The 22776-nt window shown below is 45.2% G+C and overlaps 1 protein-coding gene across 1 annotated transcript in view; it reads right to left on the bottom strand.

Annotated features, from left to right (window-relative positions):
• The window catches only part of TARS1 (threonyl-tRNA synthetase 1), a 190192-nt gene that overhangs the window by 14474 nt on the left and 152942 nt on the right, over positions 1-22776 (bottom strand). The window contains exons 16-18 of the mRNA XM_069220522.1: positions 20198-20302; positions 18371-18443; positions 9692-9806 (exon numbers count right to left, since the gene is read on the bottom strand). Coding sequence (XP_069076623.1) covers positions 9692-9806; positions 18371-18443; positions 20198-20302 — 293 coding nt within the window. The remainder of the gene's footprint in view (positions 1-9691; positions 9807-18370; positions 18444-20197; positions 20303-22776) is intronic.

Raw genomic sequence — 22776 nt, 5'->3', positions numbered from 1 at the left:
TCACCACAGCATGAAAGGAAGCAGCCTCCTCCGTATATTCCCCTGGAGATGAAAGGTCCCACTCAGGGGAAGTGTCCAGCCCACTGGCTGTATCCAGACCATGCAGTCCGTCTCCAGAGTCCTCAATCTCTCCCTCCTCTAGGACTCGCTGGTACTCTTGCTCTTCTAAAAGACGGAGAGCACGCCTCCTCGAATGAAGTCTCTCCTCGATACGCGGAGTCGACATGGCCTCCGCCGACGTCGAAGAACGGCGCCGATCTCCAGAAGCATCTGACGCCGCGTCCGGCGCCACAGGCAGCTTCGGCGCCGAGGCAGGAGCCGGAGGACGAGGTCTTGGAGCCGATGGACCAACCGGAGTCACAGGGCAAAATCCTGACTTCGACGGAGGGGCAACCTCCGGGGCCGAAACATCCGAAGCCACCGGAGCGGCCACCGACGCCGGCACCGGCGCCGAGCCCACATTCCCAAAAGGGAGAAAGGGCATAAAGGGGGCCGGCCGAAGAGGCGCAGGATCACCCAACGAAAAGGCCAAGGGCCCCGAAGGACCAGCCGGAGCAGCTCCTGGAGCCATCTGCTGAAAGATGGTATACATCGCATTAAGAAACGCGGTACTATCGGCTCCAGGAGTGGGAAAAGCCGGATACTGGGGTGCCTGGATCGAGGGCGACCCCGACGCCGGCCTCGACGTCTGCGACGCCGGAGAAAACACAAGAGGCTGCACCACCTCAATCACTGACGCCTGACCAGGTGAAGTCGGTGACGCCGGAGAGGGCAACGGCGTCGATGGATGCGGCGTGACCGTGGGGCTGACCTCCCAAGTCCTCCGACGCCGAGCCGAAGGTGACCTCGAACGAGACTCCTTGCTGGAGTGACGTCGTGAGTCTCTACGGCGCCGGGAGTCTCGATGACGCCGGTGAGACCTTGGCGAAGAAGACTTCTTATGATGTTTCTCCTTCTTCTTTGACTTTGCCATGAATAACTTGGCCTCGCGCTCTTTGAGGGCCTTCGGATTCATGTGTTGACATGAATCGCAAGTCGAGACGTCGTGGTCGGAGCTCAAACACCATAGACAGTCGGAGTGAGGATCTGTAACTGACATCTTGCCCCCACACTCTCGACAGGGCTTGAAACCCGACTTCCTCTGAGACATTGTTACCGCAGAGAAGACTACGCAGCAGACAATACACTGTAACCACGAAGGTAACAGTAACTCCCTCGAAGATAACCGTTTCGAATGCACGGAAAAAAGGGAACTGTCATCGGCACGTCGGCGAGGACTTCTTATTGCCTGTATGACGTCAGACGGCGTCGCGTGGGCTAGAGTGACGTCCTCGTCGACGTGCAGAGACTAGTAAGAAGATTTCCGTCAAATGCTGGCGCCATGGGAGTATTCATCAGGTGAGGAATCCACAGGTAGTTGTATCCATCAGAAAAACCGTGTACGGTTCTTTGGAAGACAAAGCCTGGATTTCGCTGACCCTCCTCGCTGAAGTAATGGCCACTAAAAAGGCCGTCTTCCACGTAAGGTGTTGTAAAGAGGCCTTATGTATAGGTTCAAAAGGAGGGCCCATAAGTTTTGCCAATACTATGTTCAGTTCCCATGGAGGAGAAGGTCTCCGAATGGGCGGAAAAACTTTTTCCAAACCTTCTAAGAAATCCTTGACTACAGGTTTCGTAAAGAAGGATTCCTGAGAAGGGGACTTGCGATAGGCTGTAATAGCAGACAAATGTACCTTAATAGATGATACCTGCAGACCGGACTTTGCCAGATGAAGCAAATAGGACAGTATGACATCCTCCTGAGCCCTTATGGGATTCTGACCTTGTTGACAGCACCATATGTAGAATCTCTTCCACTTAAAAGCGTAAGAACGCCGCGTGGAAGGTCGTTTGGACTCTTTCAAGATGTTCATGCACTCCTGTGAGAGCCCTAGGTGCCCATACTGCAGGAATTCAGGAGCCATGCTGTTAAGCTCAGAGAGGGTAGGTTGGGATGTAGAATCCTGCCCTCCATTCTGCTCAGAAGATCCGGTCTGCACGGCAGCCTCCTGTGAGGTTTTTCCAATAGGTTGAGGAGATCTGTGTACCAGAATTGACGGGGCCATTGTGGCGCTATGAGAATCATTCTGGTTCTGGATCTGTAAAGTTTGTTGATCACTGCCGGTATGAGGGGAATCGGCGGAAAGGCGTAGAGAAATATCCCTGACCAGTCGATCAACAGGGCATTCCCTCGAGATCCCGGACGGTAGAATCTGGATGCGAAGTCTGGGCATTTCTTGTTTACTTCGTCTGCGAAGAGATCCAGTTGAGGCCGACCCCATTGAGCGAAGATGTATTCTGCGACTTCGCCGTGTAGGACCCAATCGTGAGCGTCCTCTAGGTGTCTGCTCAGAAAATCTGCTTCCACGTTTTGTTGACCTGGCAGGTGAACCGCTGTAAGTGACATTCCTCTGGCCAGGAGCCAATGCCATATCGTTTGGGACTCTCGAGATAGGGGTAGGGATCTCGTTCCCCCCTGTTTGTTCAAATAATACATCGTGGTTGTATTGTCCGTTTGTATTAGGAGAGTTTTCCCCTGAATTAGTGGTATGAAAGACTTGAGAGCCAGATGGACCGCTCTGAGTTCTAGCAGATTGATGAGGTACTGCTTTTCCTTGTCTGACCACAGGCCCTGAGCTTGAAGGGGACCCAGATGAGCCCCCCATCACTGAAGAGACGCATCCGTTACCAGAGTGTCGGATGGAACTACCTGGTGAAACGGAGCACCTACTGACAGGTGAGGTGTGTGCATCCACCATCTCAATGACTGAAGTGCTACTGCCGGTAGTCGCACTCTGTCCTCCCAGCGACCTGTCCTTTGGCTCCAGTTGCTCTCCAATGCCTCTTGGAGGGGCCTCATGTGGAGTCTGGCATTTGGGACAATAAAAATGCATGATGCCATGGAGCCCAGCAGCGATGTCACCTGACGTGCCGTAGGTGCGTTGGCTCTCAACAGGTCCTGACACTTTCTGTCTATTGAGGATAGTCGTTCCTCCGAAGGATACACTCTTTGGAGTTCTGTGTTTATGATAGCTCCCAGGTAGTGAAGGTTCTGTGTTGGAATCAAGGTTGACTTTTGGTAATTGACCTGAAGACCTAGAGACTCGCAAACTCCGAGCACAATGTCCCGATGGCTTCTCGTCTGCTCCGGAGAAGAAGCCTTCAGTAACCAGTCGTCTAGGTATGGATATATGAATATCTTTTGTTTTCGAAGATGCGCCGCTACCACTGCCATACATTTCGAGAAGACGCGTGGGGCAGATTTCAGGCCAAATGGTAGAACTCTGAACTGATAATGCTGTAACGCTACTTGGAAGCGCAGGAATTTTCGATGTTTGGGAGCTATTGGGATGTGAAAATATGCATCCTGCAGGTCGATGGAGCACATCCAGTCTCCCTGATGTAGCTGAGGGAAAATCTGGTGAAGCGCTAGCATCCTGAACTTCTGTTTCCTTATGTATTTGTTCAGCAGCCGTAGGTCCAGAATTGGCCTGAAAACGCCCTCTCGACCCTTCTTCGCCACCAGAAAGTAACGGGAGTAAACCCCCTTTCCTCTGTACGCAGGTGGAACCTTTTCTATGGCATTCTTTTGTAGGAGGGCGAGAGCCTCTTTGCGCAGCAGGCTGAGGTGAGATGGATTGCATTTGGCTGGTGGCAAGTGTGGTGGAGGCTGTTTGAAAAGAAGAGAGTAGCCATGTTCGACAATATTGAGCACCCATTTGTCTCTTGTGATAGAGTGCCACTCGTGAAGATAAGCTGTAATACTTCCCCCCACCGGAGTGGTGTACAGTGTCGAGGGAAGCGAGATCTCATTGTTTGGCCGGCGCTTTCGGAGTGGACTGTTGAGGTCTACTTGACCCTCGCTCCCTTGTGTTCCTTCGCTGAAAAAGAGGGCGTCCCTGCCGTTGCGGTGACCTTTGGGACCAGTGAGGGGTTTGAACCCTCTGCTGGAAAGGGCGCCTGTCATAAGGCCTATACCTCCGCCTGAAATCTTTCTCTCTTTCCAGGCCCACTGCCCTCATGGTATCCACCTCGGTCTTCATGCGGGCCATTTCCTCGTCTGCATGGGCACCAAATAACGAGTTCCTGGCGAATGGGAGATTCAGGATGCGTTGTTGTGCTTCCTGCTTTAAACCAGTGAGCCTCAGCCAGGAAGACCTCCTTGCACAGATTCCCTGCGCGTACCCATGTGCAGCTAAATCCGCCCTATCTGCTGCCGCGCTGATAACCTGGTTGGATACCAGGCATCCTTCTTGCAGGATCTCTTGAAAATCTTGTCTGTCCTATCTGGGCAATTTCTCTGTGAATCTATTGAGAGAGTCCCACAGAGAACGATCATACCTGTCCAGGAGTGCAGAAGCACTGGAAACTTTCATTGCCGAAGCCGCCGTCCCGCATATCTTTCTCCCCAGAGAGTCTAGATGCCTGCTCTCTTTATCCGGGGGGACCGTGGATGATGATGCCACCGAGTGGGTCTTTTGGGCTGCGGCTAATATTACCGAGTCCGGTGGCGGATCCTTCCTGAGGAACAAAGGGTCCTGTTCGGGAGCCTTGTATTTTTTGAGAATTCTAGCCGGGGCAGATTTGAGCGAGGCTGGGGCCAGAAAAGTGTCCATGGTTGGCTGCAACAAACCAGGCACTAGAGGCAGCAGCTTTTTTGATGCTGATCTCTGTTGTAGAGTCTCAAAGATGACTGACGAGGAGGTAGATGGCTCTGGAACCTCTATGTTTAGTTTCTGCGCTCCTCTTAACAGCACCTCGTTAAACGTGGTAATGTCATCCACCGGTGAGACCCTAGCAGGTGGAGAATCTGTTAGGGTGGGGGAGTAACGCCCGATAGATGATCCTGACGACGACCAAGAGGGTGATCTTCTTCGTGAACGAGACCTGGATCGTCGTTGAGAACGAGACCTGCTGCGAGACGCTGTAGCAGAGCGCCCAGGCCTCACGGCCGGTTGACGAGGAGCAGAACAAGCCCGTCCTGCCCTTGCCGTCGGTGATGGCGTTCTTGGCAGGGAGGCAGTAGGCGAGTACCTTCGCGAATATTGCGAATCCGGGGAGGCCGCTGGTCTGTTAAGGCTCTTTAGCCATCTTGGAGATAGATTGATGGGCGAGACATGCCCAGATGATGCCGCTCTTGAATGAGATGAGTCGCTCGGTATGGAGACCACTGGAGATGGTGCGGCCTTGTCTGGCGTGGGGCGATGTTCTACTCTCTGCGGGACAGGTAAAACCTGTGTCGACGTCGACGGCTGTGTTGATGTCGAAGGGCGCCCCACCGGTTGCTCTTGTCTCGACGTTGAGTGTCTCGACGTCGAACGGCGATCTTTGGACCTCGTCCTGCTCGCCGTCGTGTGCCTCGACGTGGAGCGGCGGGAAGCCGACGGCGGATGCCTCTCATGCCGTCGTGGCGATTTGGGCGCCGTGTCTCTTGACGTCGGGGGGCGCACAGCCTTTGGTGGCGACCTGGCACGCCGGCGATGGCTCAACGTCGATCGGCGGGCTGCCGTCGACGGAGACCTGCCCCTGTGATGGTGTTCCCTCGACACCGTCTCCTTCGACGTCGGGTGTGTCGCCGTCGATCTATGCCGGTGAGACGGCGGTAGCGACAACGTCGACGGGGAACAAACAGGTACTTTCCTACCTACTGACGTCGACCTAGCCATTCTGTCCTGAGAATGGCCTGCTGGTTGTCTGGGAAGTGAAGAGGACGATGTTTTCTGCCTCTCCTGAAGCCCATGTAGCCTGATCTTTTCTCTGTCCTTCAGAGTCCTCTTTGACATATTCTTGCAGTGCTTACAAGTGTCAGGGCAGTGACTCTGAGGCAGGCACACTATACACAGAGAGTGTGGGTCTGACTGGGCCTTCTTCTTCCCACAAGCAGGGCATTTGACAAAAAGTGAAGGCATTTTTCTGTCAGGAAAAAACTGCCAAGCTCAGACAAAGATGTTATCTGTCGAATGAAAAAGGAAAAAACGCTTTTTTAAAGGATTTTTCTGAGAAAAAATCAGAAAAACTGAGAGCTCAATGCTCCAGGATCCTCTCAGAAGAAGCCGGAAAAAAGAACTAACCTAACTGTGAACCAACTGTCACCTTTCCTTCACCCCTGAGGCATGGTGGGATACTGGAGGTGCTCAGGGTCTTAAAGGCACGGTGCCAAAGTTTTTATGGTTCTCCTGTGTTAACCTGCATGCAGCCTATTGGCTAAGAATGCTCCATTGTTTTTCAATGCAGTTTTTTCTCTTTTTCTCTACAGTTTACTGCTGCTTACTTCCCTAAGCCCAGTTTTGGGGGCTTGGGTAGATATTTATTCTCTATTGTAATTTTATAATATATATATTTTTTTTTTTATAACTTCATAGAAATAAAGCATTTTAGCCTGTTTTAACATTATAGCCTGCATTGCTGTTTTACACATGTATAATATGTGTGTATTTTATATATGCTCCGGGGTCCCCGCACAAGGGCGGGAATATTCAATGTTTATGACTATTGATGAGGATCCCCTGGAAGAGAAGTATCTCTTTTACTACAAACAGATTTACATCTCATTCATTATATTCATAAGTATTACTGCCACCAACTCTACATTTACATACCAATCATGATATATATATATTCAACCAGAAAATGAAACAAAGAAATAAAGAACAATAATGAAAAACACAGTAAAAAGGAATTCAGGAGAGACAAGCACCCCCATGTTTCAATCAAACACACCTTACATTCATACTCCATAATCACACGCAACTAACACCCACCATTCAATCAATCTTACACTAAGATGCAAAATTGAGGTGGCTACTTCTACCTCCAACTTCAGAGGAATATATAAATAAAGAAGTATTCCCTGGACTATGCTACGTTTATGATTATCAGTAAGAATCCTACAATGCACAAATTATCTTTTTCCATATAAAGAATCGTCTGGGATTTATAAACTTTGCTTTTATCAGAGAAGTACTATCTTGCTCAAAAGAAAAACAGATTAAGAATGGGTTAATCTGAAAAAGAAGGCATGTGGGAAATTCGGGACCCCTTGTGAATCTGTCCCTGCATTAAAAATCCAAACAGGGTTTTTAAAATATATGGATATGTGACGTGCTGCCCTGTGACTTAATTATAATGTTTTGTAATTCTATCATTTATGCATTAATCTAAGCAATGGGACAACCACTCAAGAATTGTTAGCCATTTGATAATGGGACATCTATTCAAGTGACATTTCATTAGAAAATGACTTTCTTTGATACTGCATACCTGTAAATAAAAACCCGTTTGCACGATCAGCCTAATTTTTAACTGATGCTGCTGTTTTTTATTTGTAACTCTGTGCACTGGGATTCTGCTAACCAGGCTCTGGAGCATGTGGCCTGACCCCTGAAACTTAGAAAAACTAGCTATACTTCTAATTGTCACATTTAAACAGCTGTAAGTCCCTGTAGACTTGCTCCAAGAGTTGAGTCGGACACCTTGGGTGTGAGGAGGTGTCCTGTACCTCTGACAGGATGGCCGTCTGAGCAGTACCCAGGAACTTAGTTAACTTCAGAGGCCTAACCTGTCACAGAAAGATGTAGCTAACACCAGACCCTGTTGCATTCCTTTGTCCCCCCCTTGCCAGTCAGACACCAGGCCCAGTGGGAGAGGAGCTGCCCCCAAATAGGATTCTGAGTGACCACAGAGCAGGGGTTGCTAATTTGCCTGGTCACATGTCTATGGTGGGCACAGGGAAAGAAGGGTCCACCCTACACTTAGGTAGAGAGGGGCATTGTGGGACTGTTTGCAGTAGGGCATGCATGAACTGCTGCAAACATGGCTAGGGTATTACCTCTTGGAACTTTTTCCCTACTAGCAAGGGATGGGCCAGGACTCCCCCCACCCACAAGCTAGTGCCAGACATAAAAGTGGCACCCTTGGGCACCCTCTTCAGAAGACTACTGGACCCAAGAAGGATTGCACCTGCTTTTGAAACCTGTGAGGAGAACCCTAAGTGCTGGACCTTGTACTGGAAGAGCCCAGTGCCTAACAATCTCACATGGACCTACCCTGGACTATGCTGGCAGCTTCCGTAGAGTCGTGACACCCAAGTGCTGTTCCTGAGGTCCTGGAACCCTTGGTGTATGTCAGAGTGTAATCCTCTTGCCTAACCCTAAAACCTAGTCATAGCCTTGGTCCGCTGAGGAAATCAACTTCTAAAAAAAAAAAAAAAAAAGAGTCTAATTCCAAAGGTAGAAAGCTTCATTGAGTCCGATGCCAAGAAGCATCCAATCGATGCTGACGGATTCCTGGGAGTAAATTCTAGACTTTTCCTGCCTCAGTTGATCGCTTCACTGAGACCTTGTCTATCACCAATGTGCCTGTCTTCACACCCTGTGTGCAATGTTGCCCTGCTGTGGAGTCTACATTCTTGGACATATTTTAAGTGTGATGTGAAGGTAACTTTCGGGCAGGGACCCATCCGGCCTGTGTATCTGACCCCAGGATCCATCACCGTTCACCTTAAACCATACCCTTGATTTAGGTGTAGCACAACCAATTCTCTATGGCTGGCACTTTTTGGTGATATTTTTATTTAAAAGATATCTACTGTTCTTCTATTTGGATTTTTGTTGTTTTGGTACCATTTTGTGCATTAAAACATTCTCCTTTCTTATAAACCGATATGGGATTTTTATTCTGTTTTTTATTATTATTTTTTTAACATTTTAGTGTTGCTAAATGCTTTAAACAGTTTCTTAAGTTAAGCCTGTCTGCTCTGTGCCACTGCTAATAGCGGTTGAGTTGAGTGTTTAAATTACTTGAAACCTTTACTGGACCTAACAAGATTAGTGGTGTTATTAGTTGTGGTGGACAACACCCCAAATAACAGTCCACTTTCTCTCGCTACCACAAACAAATTAAGACAAATACCTATCTCCAATTCTTCAAATAGACTATATTGGCATCATGGCTAGCAGACTGAATGGCTCAGACAATATGAACATCTGACTATCTTATTGAAAAAAAAGGGAAAGGTTAGCATCACCATCCTATTAACTAGTCATTAAACTATCTTAGAAAACCTATACCATATGGCATCTGAAATACTAATCTACAAAGATTTAGGCACATATACAGTGCATTTCACACCTGGCACCTGTCCCCTGACTGACAACCCAAGATTCATTTTGGCTGTCCAGACCAACCTTGATATGTGTGAGATACGAAAATAAATAGTTTTCAAATTTGGCAAGTTTTATATTAGACATTTCTTTCCTGAACAATTAAGCTATCAAGTAGGCGATGTGGACATTTTAGATGAAGACTCCAAGAGTGACAAGGAGAAACGTACAAATGGGTATTGATATTTTTACAACACAAATGTAGCTGGTTAGCAACATAGTGGTGTGCGTCAGTTGAGGATTTATAAGCTTACCTTTCATAACAACATCTTTCACAAGTTTACACTGCATGAAATTCATTACAGATGTGCACTTTTAGGCAATATGCAATTACCAAATGCTGGAGTATTTAGGCTAAAATGTTGGCGTATTAGAGTAAGGGTCAAGTTGCACAAAAAAACAGTTATCTGATCAGAATATAGAACCAATACTACCATGTCTACATTAAATTACAATATATTTGAATACAAAAGTTGTACTTCTTGGTTTACCTAAAATGAAGTTATATTGTGCAAGCTGTGCGTTTCTGATCTTCTTATTCAGAGTGCAACCTGGGTCCAGATCCACATCAGCCATGAATCCTGCAGCATGGAACTGCTCTTTAACCTAGATTATAGTTAAATAATAACATTAGAAATTGTCAAGTCAACATATTTTCAAGAACCCAATCAGAGCCTCCACAGACTATCACAAATAAAGTAAATTTAACATACTCACTGCTGTGCTCAGTATTTTATATACCTGGGAGTCATTACCTCAGCAGAGATGGGAACAAAGAGCACTTGAGGCAGCAGTAAAAAACAAAAAAGCTCAAATACATACATGACCATGCCTACTGGAGACATCTCACAGAAAATAAAGTAAAAGTAAATTTATACAAGCTTAGCTGTCAACAGGGTATACATAATCTCAATCTGGCATCCCATGCATTTGCCTGAATATATTTATATTCACAATTTAAAAGTAATGTAGGACAGCAGAAAGACGGGTCCCACGTGGCTCAGCCAATGCATATTGTTCAGCACAGTTTGATCAGACTGGGAACCAGCTCTACAGCTCACCATCGAACACGTTTCTAGCCAAAAGCAAGTTCTGCTGTAATTTTATAGATCTTCGGAAAAACAGGTCTTGGAATGGTATGTGATGCAGCCTTGCATCAACAGCATTAGCATGCATATTTTCAACAGAAGGGAGCTTTTGAGAAGAGCAGCACACCAGTATATTTGATGCTGAATAATAAGCGATGTAGGTCTTAGAGCATTTCCTTTCCGGTCAAGGCTGCATAGGTAACAAAAGGTCTGCTGGAGTGGCATGATTACTTAGTATGCTAAGCCGGTGGTTCCCAACCTTTTGACTTCTGTGGACCCCCACTTATCAGCACTGGAACCCAGGGACCCCCAATGAATCATTATTTGAACAGGGGGAGCCCCTCCCCAATGAGTCATTACTGGAAGCCGGGGACCTATTGTGTTTGTATTATTAAAATTTCTAAGCAGTCACCGACCCCCTGAGGAGGCTTTGAGGACCCCCCCACGGGTGCCCGGACCACTGGTTAGGAACCACTGTTTTGAGCCATTCAAAACCCAAACTCCTTGCTCTGACAAGAAGACAGTCAAAGTGCTGCTCCCTCATTCCCAAGAAAAAAACAAAACAAACCTAAACAGAGAAGACACCAAACTAGAGAACTAGTGAAAAAACACAAAACACTGTCAAAAGAATAAATATAACAATTAAAACAGCCAAACCCCCACACCAATTGTCAAGCTGTTTTCTCCACAACGAAAGTAATTTCCATGTGACAAAAAATATTCCTGTACACCCACATAAAATATGGGGACGTTCTGTCAAATTTCCACCTGCAAGGGATATTATTTTGTCACAGTCAGATGCTACAAAGTTAGGATGACCAGATTTTCAGAACCAAAAATTGAGACAGGCATTCAAATAAGATTAAATGTTGGCATTGACCATGGTCACTTAACACTGAAGGACTGCACTGGAATCATTATTCAGTGCTATATATCTATAGCTGTTGGATCAAAGTTAAACATTCGCTCGCCTTGCTGCATCTCACTGAATCCTGCTGTGCTGCTTGAATGAGGTGAGGCTACACAGCAGGGTAGTCAAAAGAAAAGTTATGCTACGTTGCGTCCCTGGAGTAATGAGGTTATTGAAAGTGAGCCTGCGGCCTGTTCTGTGATTCGGTGCATGATCATCCAGCCCTCTCTAAAAAACCGGGACATGTATTTGTTTTTAACAGAAAGTGTTGGGACAGCCCTTGAAAACCAGGATTGTCCGGACAAAACCGGGACCAATGGCCACCCTGATCATAGTACATGGAAAAGCATTTCATACTTATAGCTTGCTCCTGGTACAGAGATGATTTTGTAAATCAGGACTGTAGATTACTTTTTATTTACACATACTGGACTTGGATGCCCAAAACACGTGGCAATTAGCTGCTCATATTTTAATGCTAAATATTGCATTTAAGACAATTAAAGGGCAAACCGTTTCGGTAATATGCATGGCTCCCGGTTTTATAGTATTTACATTTTTGACGATTCTGTCACTATCTATCCATAATTGTTTTGTGAAAAAATGAAGTTAAAACTGGCATAGTTTACTAATAAATGCACACTCATATTTCAGCACCTGACAGGTTTCATAGATACCATACCCATAAATGATAAATCAATACACTGGTATGAAAACCTGTACATTTTAGTAAAAACGCACACATCTACAGCAGTTTAAGAATTAAGAAATGTTCCCTCTTTTTTGACTCCTTTCCCCGTCAATCTGCATAGCTTTTGGAATGGTAGTCATGACTGACTGCATTTAGACTCACTCAAAAAATAACAGAATATCTGTTTTTAGCCATATTAAAAAATAAACATAGATATGAAAATGGATTATGTTACTTACCCTGTAAGCATCTATTTGTGGCATGTAGTGCTGTAGATTCACATGCTCTGCATACTTCTAACATCTAATGTTGGGTCTGGAGTGGTGCAAGTTGATTTTCTTTGAAGAAGTGTTTCGAGTCACTAGATTGAGTCCTGCTTCCTCTCGGTAATACTGCACATGGGCATCGACTCCTTTGTTAGTTGGTTTTCCCGCAGGCGGGAGTGAAAGGAAGGAAAGTGTAGGGAAAAAGATGTCCATGCAACGTATAAATACATATGTACAAATACATACATAGGTGAAAGGCCACAGGCATCTGGAGAGGAGGAAGGGTGCATGTGAATCTACAGCGCTACGTGCCACAAACAGATGCTTACAGGGTAAGTAACATAATCCGTTCGATGTAATGTGTGGCTATATGTACACATGCTCTGCATAGACTGTAAAGCAGTCCTCCATAAGGAGGTGGCTAGCCTGTACGAGTTGCAGTTGACTAGAAAAGTGTATGTAGCACTGCCCGACCTACGTTAGCTTGTTGGTGTGCTAGAACATCCATACAGTAGCGTTTTGTCAATGCGTGTGATTTAGACCAAATAGCTGCCTTGCAAATGTCAGCTATGGGAATGTTACCCACAAAATCCATAGTAGCACCCTTCTTTCTAGTAGAGTGAGTTGTGAGAGAAACAGGCAAAGGTTCCTTGGCCTTAGCATGGCAAGTATGTATGTATTTGACTATCCATCTGACTCTGCCTGATTTGAACATTGGGTTGCCTCTGTGAGGTGAAGAAAATGTTACAAAGAGTTGCTTGGTTTTCCTAAAGTCTCTAGTCAATGTAGAACATGAGTGAACTTTTAACATCTAGCGTGTGAAGGGCTCTTTCCACAACACAGCCAGGTTAAGGTGAAACTGAGAAACCACTTTGGGTAGAAATTTAGGGTTAGTGTAAAGGACTACTTTATCTGTGTGATTTTGGAAGAAAGGCTTCCAAGGTTAGTGCCGGGAGCTCGCTAACATGCCTGATGGCGACTAAGAAAGCCACTTTCCAGGGAGGAATTGAAGTGGACATGAATGGAGTGGTTCAAAAAGGGGTGAGCACAATATTAAGTTTCGGCAATGGTGCAGGGGGTAACTCTAGGTGGAATTACACGTTTAAGACCTCCCATGGAAGCCTTAATGAGAGGGATTCTGAACCAGGAAATTTGTTGCCTGTTCTGTGGACATGCAGCTATAGCTGCGAGATGTAGGCAAATGGAAGTGCAGGCTAAATTTGTTTTCTGTATGTGGTGCAAATAGACAATTTCTTGTACTGTAGCTCTCACAGGGTCAATGCGTTTGGGTTGGAAGTAGCAAACAAAAAGTTTCCATTTTGCAGAGTAACAGGCTCTAGTAATAGGTCTACGGGCTTCCTTGAGAATATCCATACCTCCTAGGTAGCCAAACTCTGTGACATCTGGAGCCATATCGCAAGATTGAGTGACGTGAGGTCTGGATGCCTGACTTGTCATTGATTTTGAGTGAGAAGGTCCAGTCTGTTTGGGAGCTTCTCATGTGGGACTACTGAGAGAGCCAAAAGTGAGGTGAACAAAGGTTGCTGTGCCCAAATGGGAGCCACAAGGATCATGGTGAGAGATGTTTGCCAGATCCTCTGAGCCAGAAAGGGAATGAGAGCGAGAGGTGGAAAAGAATAGGTAAATATCCCTGACCGACTCATCCATAAAAGCATTGCCCTGGAATATAGGGTATGGATACCTGGAGGCGAAGTTTGGGCATTTCGCGTTTTCTGGTGAGGTAAAAAAAATCTATGTGGGGAGTCCCCCAACTCTCGAAGTATGAGTGAAAGACTTGTGGGTCGAGTTCCCAATCATGGACTTGTTGCTGCATCCAGCTGAGTAGGTCTGCAAAGCTGTTGTCTGTACCAGGCAGATACTTCGCCAACAGGTGAACATGGTGGTGAAGGGTCCACTTACAAATGGTCTGAGAAAGTTGCGAGAGTTGAGAAGACTGTGACTCCCTCCTGCCCCCACCGTTTCTGCAAATAATACATGGCTGTCATGTTGTCCGTGCGGACTAAGACAACCTTGTGAGACAGATAAGGAAGGAAAGCTCAGTGCTAGGAATACTGCCGAAGCTCCAGGTAGTTACTGGTGATTGGCATACCAGTGGCCTGGCACTGTCAGGTTTTGAAGATGAGCACCCCAACCGGTCCATGATGTGTCTGTGGTCAGTGTGACTTGAGGCACAGGATTTAGAGGCCCCCCTTACACCACCGCAAAAAACTGTGAGTCTGATGGTCTAACCACACTATCTTCCATGTGACCTTGTGACTCAGACCATTAACGAGACAGACATTGCTGCAGGGGACGCATGTGAAGTCTGGCATGGGGAGGGGCACATGTAAACTATGGCATGGGGAACTATGGCGATGCAAGAAGCCATCAAGCCAGACAGACGCCTAATGGTCCTGACTGTATAAGAATGGTTTTCCTCAAACTGAGGGAGAGGGGTGTAGAAATTCCGGACGTGAGCTGGGTTGGCATATGCTAAACCTAACTCCACATTGAGAATGTCCTCTAAGTAATGTTGAGCCTGCAGGGGCTGGAAGTGAGATTTGGGAATGTTAAGAGTGAAGCCCAGACTGTGAAGAAGATCCACTGTCAACTGAGGGTGGTGTTGGCACTGTTGTAATGTGCCTGCTTTGATGAGCGAGTTGTCAAGGTAGGGAAAGACATGAACATTCTGTCTTCTAAGATGTGCTTTGAGTTCTGCCAAGCACTTTGTGAATACCCTGGGAGCATTAGTGACTCAGAAGGGAAGGACCTTCAATTGGTAATGTTTGCCTGCAATGACACTTCTAAATGCTTTGAAAGATCAGGGTGAACTGGTATGTGAAAACAGACGTCCTTTGAATCTAGAGCTGTAATAAAGTTGCCTTGCTGTAGAAGTGGGATGTCATCCTGAAGGGTGACCATGTGGAAGTGTTCTGAAAGGATGTATTTGTTTAGAGGCCTGAGGTCCAGTATGGGTCTAAGAGAGCTGTCTTTTTTGGGAATCAGGAAATAAACTGCCGAACCTTGATGTTGTGGAGGAACATGCTCTATGGCCCATTGAGAAGAAGGGCCTGGACTGCTCGCTTCAGAAATGTTCCTGAGATAGCCTGTGAGTGCGAGGTGGAATGCTGGGAGGAGTGGTGAGAGCTTCTGACAATAACCATGTTGGATAATGGCAATGACCCATTAGTTTGTGGTGATGGTGTCCCATGTAGAGTAGAATTGGTGAAGTCTTCCCGACAGGTGTTGGATGATCGGGGGAAGGTGGAGGTACTCACTAATTGGAAGAGGAAGAGGACCCACGTGTAAAAGTGGTTTTCCTTCTCCCTTTATTTGTAGACCCCCTGCAGGAGCCTCTGTAGAAGCCCCTGCTGTAGTTGGACTGACGCCGTCTAGGGTATGAGGTAGACGCGCCCGAGGTGGATGACATATGACCTCCTGAACCCATGACAGTGAAAGGAACCCCTTTGTGAAGTGGTCCAAAGGGCACCCATGGTCTTGGCAGTGTCTGTGTCCTTTTTAAGCTTCTCTAATGTGGGGTCTACCTGCAGCCCAAAGAGGTGCTCTTTGTCAAAGGGCATGCTGAAAACTGTCTGCTGGACCTCAGGTTTAAAACCTGGGCAACTTAACCAAGTATGCCATCTTAAAAGGATGCTAGTGTTTATGCCATGAGCCCATCAAGGGTGCACATGATGGAGTTGTTGTAGATGGTCTGACCCTCCAAGACAATCTGTTGGCCCCTTTTGCGATGCTCCTCCTGAAGGAACTTTGAGAGCTCCTCCATCTCATCCCAAGGGGCCCAGTCATACTAGGCCAAAAATGCTTTAGGGTTGGCTATTCGCCGATGGTTTACGGCCTGGGCCATTAGCCTCTTCCCGGCTGCACTGATTTGTTTAATCTCCTTCTCTGGGGGAGGAGAGTTCCCAGTGGCCGACTATTATCCCATTTATAAATCATTGCTGCCAAGATAGAATCAGGTGGTACCTGTGCCCTGATGTAAAGCGGGTCAGAGGGGGGCGCTTTGTACTTTTTGTCCACCCATGGCATGATTACCCAGGAGCGGATAGGAACTTTAAAGATATTTTCAGAATAGCGAAGCATGCCAGGGAACAAGGGGAGGTATTGTGTATCCCTGTGAGTGGTCGCTACTGTGTATCTACAGTTACACGTGATACGGTTACTTATTACTAAAGCGCCAAGTGTTCCATTTTTACAGACAGTACAGACAGAAAATTGTCTTTTCTATGGCACGTGTTACATATTCTCAAATTAGCTATTCCAAAGGCCCAGTCAGCGCTGGGCCTTGCCTGCTTAAACGTGGAGACGCGATGAGCTGCCGCAGACTAGAACTGGAGAAAAGGACCTTGAACTGTACAGAGTTCACCATTGAACACTGCTAGAAAAATCTGCAAACTCACCAGCGGACAGGAGACGATCAGAACAAATTGATACAATTATGTGTAGAGTAGGCTAAATGCACTTTCCCAGGACTTGAACAATGAAGCTACAGACAGAGCTGGGGGCAACAATGTTGTTACCTAAAGAGCCGGATGATGTCCTCATCGACTAAAGGACCAATCATGTTAATGGAACTTGATTCTCAAAATAACGTAGACAAGTGGTAAACAAAAATTATAGGTTAGAGTCATAACCCCTGATAAGGCTGACCAATGGGCAAATTGTGGGACGGACAGAGATCCTAATAAAAAGTGATGATATGAGAGGAAAAATCAGAACGGAGAGGCGAATGTTGATGACATCAGGAGACGCTGTCCGAAGTGCTGAAATTTGGGGTTGCGCCTTGTGAGCCTGAGCCTAACTGACGACTGATGACCTGGGGACGAAGACTGACTTGCTGCTGATCTATCTTGGATAGGTAGCTATAACATAACTGACTCACATGTGCTTTCCTTCTAGGTACCAACTGCGCTGTGTTAAAAATGTTTTTCTCTTTAGTTAGATTTTTCCAACTTATTGACTAAATTGTTTTCGCATGAGGACCCACATGACGATGCTAATTTGAGATAGGTCGGCTGACGAAGGTGACTAATGGTGACTTGGACTAAGACTGACTGATTCATATTGCTGAATTATTCAATGTTCATGAATCGCTATGCTTGATTAATGTTGGTTGAATATTAATAAAATGTCTGATAATTCATTACTTGTGTTGCTAACAAAGTTTGGTAATTATGGTTCTGCTGAATAAAGGTTTTGATTAGAATTGTAACCAACAGGGAATGAAACAAACTAACTTCTTATGAGTGGTGGTATTTTCTTTTAGATTAGTCTTCGGTATTATGTTGTTGATTTGTAAATTAATTAGTGTGAATGTTTTCTAACTCATAATACTTGACTAGGATACCCTATGCGATTCAAAAGATTCATCGACCTCTACGCGTCCCCTTGTAAGTTTACTTACTAAGGACAAGGCGCGCTAGCACTTCCATTCTTTATGAGCAACAGTGGTACACCATCTATCTCTATTTTTGTTTGGAAACACTCAAGAGTTGTGAGTACCAAAGTTGTCGAGATTAGTTAGGGTACGGGGTATGAGTATAAGCACTTGCTGATGAGTAGGTTTATCAGTTGTAAAGTTTTGGCAGTTTTCAATTGTCTTTATCGGCACACAGGTCCACTGTATGGTGAAAACGTCTCTCACCTTGTATAGTTTTCATTTGTGAGAAGTCTTGAGTGGTCCATTTCTTCACTTGTGGTGCATCACCAGCAAACTCAGTAGTTATATTGCACTGTGCCAGGTATCAAACTTTAAAATGAGTAGGTCTTTGTCTCTGCCCGTAGATATAAAACATTGCAGTGGTGCGATCCATCTGCTACTGCACTGCTTGTCTTTTGAATTCTCTCTCTATCTGTCATTACTGGTATGCGTTTGCCCATCATTAAGACATCCATTCACAGATAGACGTGTATGGCCCATTGACTTAAAAGCACAGACTGCCTTGCTAAGCAATACACAAACGCTTCTGGTGTTGACACCTCTGCATCCGCAAGACCTTTCGCCTATGGCCAACACCCAAAGCAAAACTTTGTTTATTTTGAAACCGTTTCTGGGCACAGCTATTTAATTGTGGAAAAATGTGCACCTACATCTAGAATAGATTCAGGCTACATAACTCATTTCTTTAAAGTCAATGAGCCAACTTTCAGCCAAGCAAATGAATACAGTAGGGTGATTAGCATTTTAAAGGGATTACCTTCTGAGCGTATTCATCACATGTTGGTCCAACTGGTACCACCATAACCTGCTGAGGAGACAGCCACAGTGGCCTTCAGCCATCAAATAAATAAATAAAACATATCAGTTAAATTTTGCATAAATTAAATCGGGCACAAACAACTAACTGTACAATAAATCCAGAGTGTGAACACATCAGAAACCAACAGTTATCCGAATTCCAGAAAAAATATTCAACATTTTTATTCTGAATGAAGCCAGGAAGTATCCTTCGATAAAAACACAATAGTAGAACTGCCTAAAGATGCACATGCTATTGTTTAGCAGAACCAACATAAATTAAAACTGTTCATTATACAAGCTAAACAAACCCACAAATGTAGTGAAAAACATTCTTTCTATTTAAATAGTATCATTTTATTGGGCAAATGCCTTTCTAACCGACTAGCCGCTCAAAAGAAAACACTTTTTGAAGACTGGATTCTCTGAAAATACTTTACTCTTACAATAAAATGGCAAATACTTAAGAATGATTTAGCCATGAAGAAACTAGGCACAGAAGGTATTATATGAAAGTGACAGCTGCATCTTTCATACAGTCCATTAGGCATAGAAAGTAATAATGGTGGATAGAAAAAGAAAAAGAATGAGAATTCCACACACAATCCTATAGTAGGCACCTTCCTGTGTGTGTGGGGGGGACGGGGCTTGTAAAATACCTACAGAAATTCTTAGGAAGGAAAAAACTTTGGATCTAGGGTTGGTATAGGTGGTTGTAACTGTACGGAACGTGTAAAATCAAAAACATGTCAAATCAAAAACATGCTGAGCAGTCGTGTTAGACTTCTCAAAGTCCTGTTGATGTTCCAGCCAGTGACAATAGCCAGAAAACAAAGCCATACACAGCAAGGATAGAACATGGGAGCCATATAGATAATGGTTAAGAGGAACTAAAGTTCTGAAACTTGTAGAGCTTAAAATCTGCGTAGGCTACCTTCAGAATACATTGATTCAAAAGCAACCTACCAAATGGAATCAGTAAACAAATGCGCCCGAAGGCTGGAGTGCTAGGACCAGCGAGGCTGTGCTTCAGCTAATGAGTAAGCAGAGATGTAGGAAGGAGGAGGTGACGCGTTCAGGCAGACAGGAAAAAGAGGTTTAGGAAGGCTAAGTTGTAGAAGGGAGGGAACATGACTATAGGAAGGCAGACTATAGGAGGATAAGTTGTAGGAAGGAGGGAACATGTCTATAGGAAGGCAGACTGTAGGAGGCTAAGTTGTAGGAAGGAGGGAACATGACTATAGGAAGGCAGACTATAGGAGGCTAAGCTGTACGAGGGAGGGAACATGACTATAGGGAGGCAGATGAGGATCCTGTAGGGAGGAAGAGGGAGGAGTGGTTAGAAAGGCTTAGGTAGGGGATATCATACAGAGTTATAAGTAGACTAAGCTGAAGCCTGTAGGGAGGTTGTAGAAGCATAGGTTTGGGAAGGCTTTTGTTTAGTGGGGTGATGGGGAGAGCCAGCAGCACTACAGAAAGGCAAATCCGTGAGGATAGAGATATACGAAGGCAACGTGAAGCCTGCAGAAGAAAAAGGGTGGAAACAGGGATTTACAACAGCAGAATTGCATGAAACAAGCAACAGGGTCTGGGAAGTCTGAGGTGAGAGTGTGCAGGTGTCATGAAATCCACTGTTTTGCCATGTCCAGCGGCTCAATGCCTACACAAGGTATGTCCTCTTCTATATTTAGTATCAAATGACTAAGCTCGGTTTTTTACTCTTAAGAAGGAAAAGCCTGTCAAATAGCACATGCATGTTGACAATGAAAGAAAGGCACGCGCTTACCATTTGCCTGCATAGTTTTCGGTCAGTATAGCCATCATTCGCTCCACAGATCCAAGAATGGCACGGTGAATAATAACAGGCCTTTTTTTGTCATCACTCTCTGGGCTGCAACAAACAGAAAAATGCTGAAATTTACTCGACAAACTACTTAATAACACAGCATCTAGGCTTGCATAGTGTGGATTTCAAAATAATAAGTTTCACTAAAAAGGTAGGACAGGACCCTTAACCTGCAAAGCTTCATGCAGACACAAGGGCATGGGGTCTACATTTACTGTATATGTATGTGTACTATCTTGCTTACCACCTCTCGTAACAGGGATACTTTATGTCTCCTGCTGTGGATTGGCCCTCTCAGGTCACTACAGAAAAATCTGTGGTGTACACAACACCAGGCTTGAGTATACTGTGCCCAGTCTTTCCCAAAATAATTAATAAACTTCCTCATGAAAACTGCTGGAGGTGCTGGGAACCTTGGTGCGACCTTCTCCAGATACTGCGGTCCATTAGGAAATAATCCCTCACCTGGACAGACATATGGAACAGATTGCAAAGTACCAACACCGTTCCCTTTTATTGTATCGGCCAAACTTGCAGTCTTACATGATGTTCCAGAGATAAATGACCGTACTATTCATTGGGAAAGATGGATTTCAATGGTCTTAATTATGGCAAAGGTCTGTATCGTCAGGCACTGGTGTCTGACACTACAACTTCCAACACAAACAAAGAATGGACAACCAAACTCTCATTTACCAACTTATAAGAGCTACTTATTCAGAACAAACTTAACCCAGTTCGAAGACATGTGGGGTCCTTTCAATAAGATTAAATGAACCCTAGCGCCTATCACTTAACGATAAACGTCTTGTGTGCTTACTCAATATAATTATGATAATGTGCCTTCATACCCCATCCGCTTGGCTGTGAATCAACGGGAGGGAGAGATTAAAAAATGACAAACTAATTCAGCAAAATATGGACTAGTGTATTGATGAACTGACTATGGAGGGAGTGGTGGACTTGGTTAGAAAGGTCTAGGAGAAGGAATGCTCTGTTCTTGATCTTCTGCTTTCTTTTTGCTTTTTACTATTTACTTGCTCTATACTCTGTTGATCACACTCTATTGACTGCATTAATATTGGCTTATATTCTTCAAACTATCCTTCATTTTGTGTTTTTCCAACCTCTTTTTGCTTTTATTTTTCTCCTGTTATCGGGCACTTAAGTATTCAGTTGTTGTGAAACATGCTATGTTTCTTATGTCTGTTGTGATTGTGTATCGTTATAGCCTTGTTTACTGCTTTGAATATTTTGCATTAGAAAGTAATAAAGAATGAATACACGAAAAAGTAGGACTCAACACCTACTAAATCCAAAACTGAAATCACAAATGAAAATCTTAGAGGAACTGGAATGCAAAAGGAGGCGGGGATAATCTTCACTAAAATTAAGGTACAGAATGATCCTGCGCAGAACACGTAAACTCATTTAATGTTTTAATATGAAGTTAAGATATTAAGTAACCAAAAAAAGTAATTTTATTCATATAGCTGACAATAAAAAGATGCAGCAGCTACATTTGTCCATGGTTATTTGGAAGACAGCAGTGGAGTAACCGGGATGGGAAGGAGCAGCCTGCCCTCAGAGATCCCCTCCGCTGAATTACTTAAGAGCAGAAAATGTTTTATCTGTTGTGAACCAAACATCTTAGGGTGTATAAGGGTCAGCTGAAAGGTGCCCCAAGGGCCAATCGATGCTACTTGAAGAGTGGATGCTGCTCCCCGAAAGCATGCTGGTTGTTCCTGATAGTGCACTGAGGACCTGGAGGGTTGAGGGAAAGATCTGGAATCTGACAAGAGATGCCTCTGAGGGCTGTTAAAGAGTGTTTAAGTAGATGAAGGTGGGGGGTGTTCACCCATGGATTTTAAGGGAATGACGGAGGTGTCCAGGGCTCAAGGACTAGCTGTGCCTAGGGGCCTAATGAAGGTTACTAAGAGGTAGGCTGAAGACCTGCTAGGGTCCTCTGGTGGCCTGGTCAAGAGTTTGATTGTGGGCAGTGGTGGCCTGAAAGGAGCCTCTGACTTTCTGCGGATCTCCAAGGGCTATCTAGAGGAAGTGTAAGGACTGGCTTAGGGGTACTGATCGAAGGCAGGGGATTTCTGAGGGTATGCAGGTGGTTTCTAGGGACACACCAAGGGTCTCTGAGGGCTGGCCGGGTTGTTAAATTTGTCAGGGGCTCTGTGCAAAATGAGGGCTTCAGATGACATGTTGAAGGTCTCTAATGGACTTATTAAAGGGATAACTTTTGGTAGCTACAAGCAGGTAAATGATATTTAGTGTGTACTACAAGGAACTTTAAAGAGTTTGCTGATGGGTCTGCAAAGGACTGGTATGTACTGCAGAATGGGGATGCTAAAACTGTCAGAGCCTGAGGGGTCATGAAATGTGGTAGGATAAACTGGAAGTATCTGATGAAAGGCTAAAGGCATATGAGGGTGAGATGCAAACTCTGAGGGCTATCTGGCAGTAACTGAGAGCAAGTGGGGTTGAGGGTATTAAAACTGTTTTCAAGTTAA

The sequence above is a fragment of the Pleurodeles waltl genome, chromosome 1_1, assembly GCF_031143425.1.
Source record: "Pleurodeles waltl isolate 20211129_DDA chromosome 1_1, aPleWal1.hap1.20221129, whole genome shotgun sequence".
In the NCBI taxonomy this organism is placed as follows: Eukaryota; Metazoa; Chordata; class Amphibia; order Caudata; family Salamandridae; genus Pleurodeles; species Pleurodeles waltl.
Note: the sequence above shows the minus strand (reverse complement) of the source record. Positions and strands in the feature narration are given on the sequence as shown.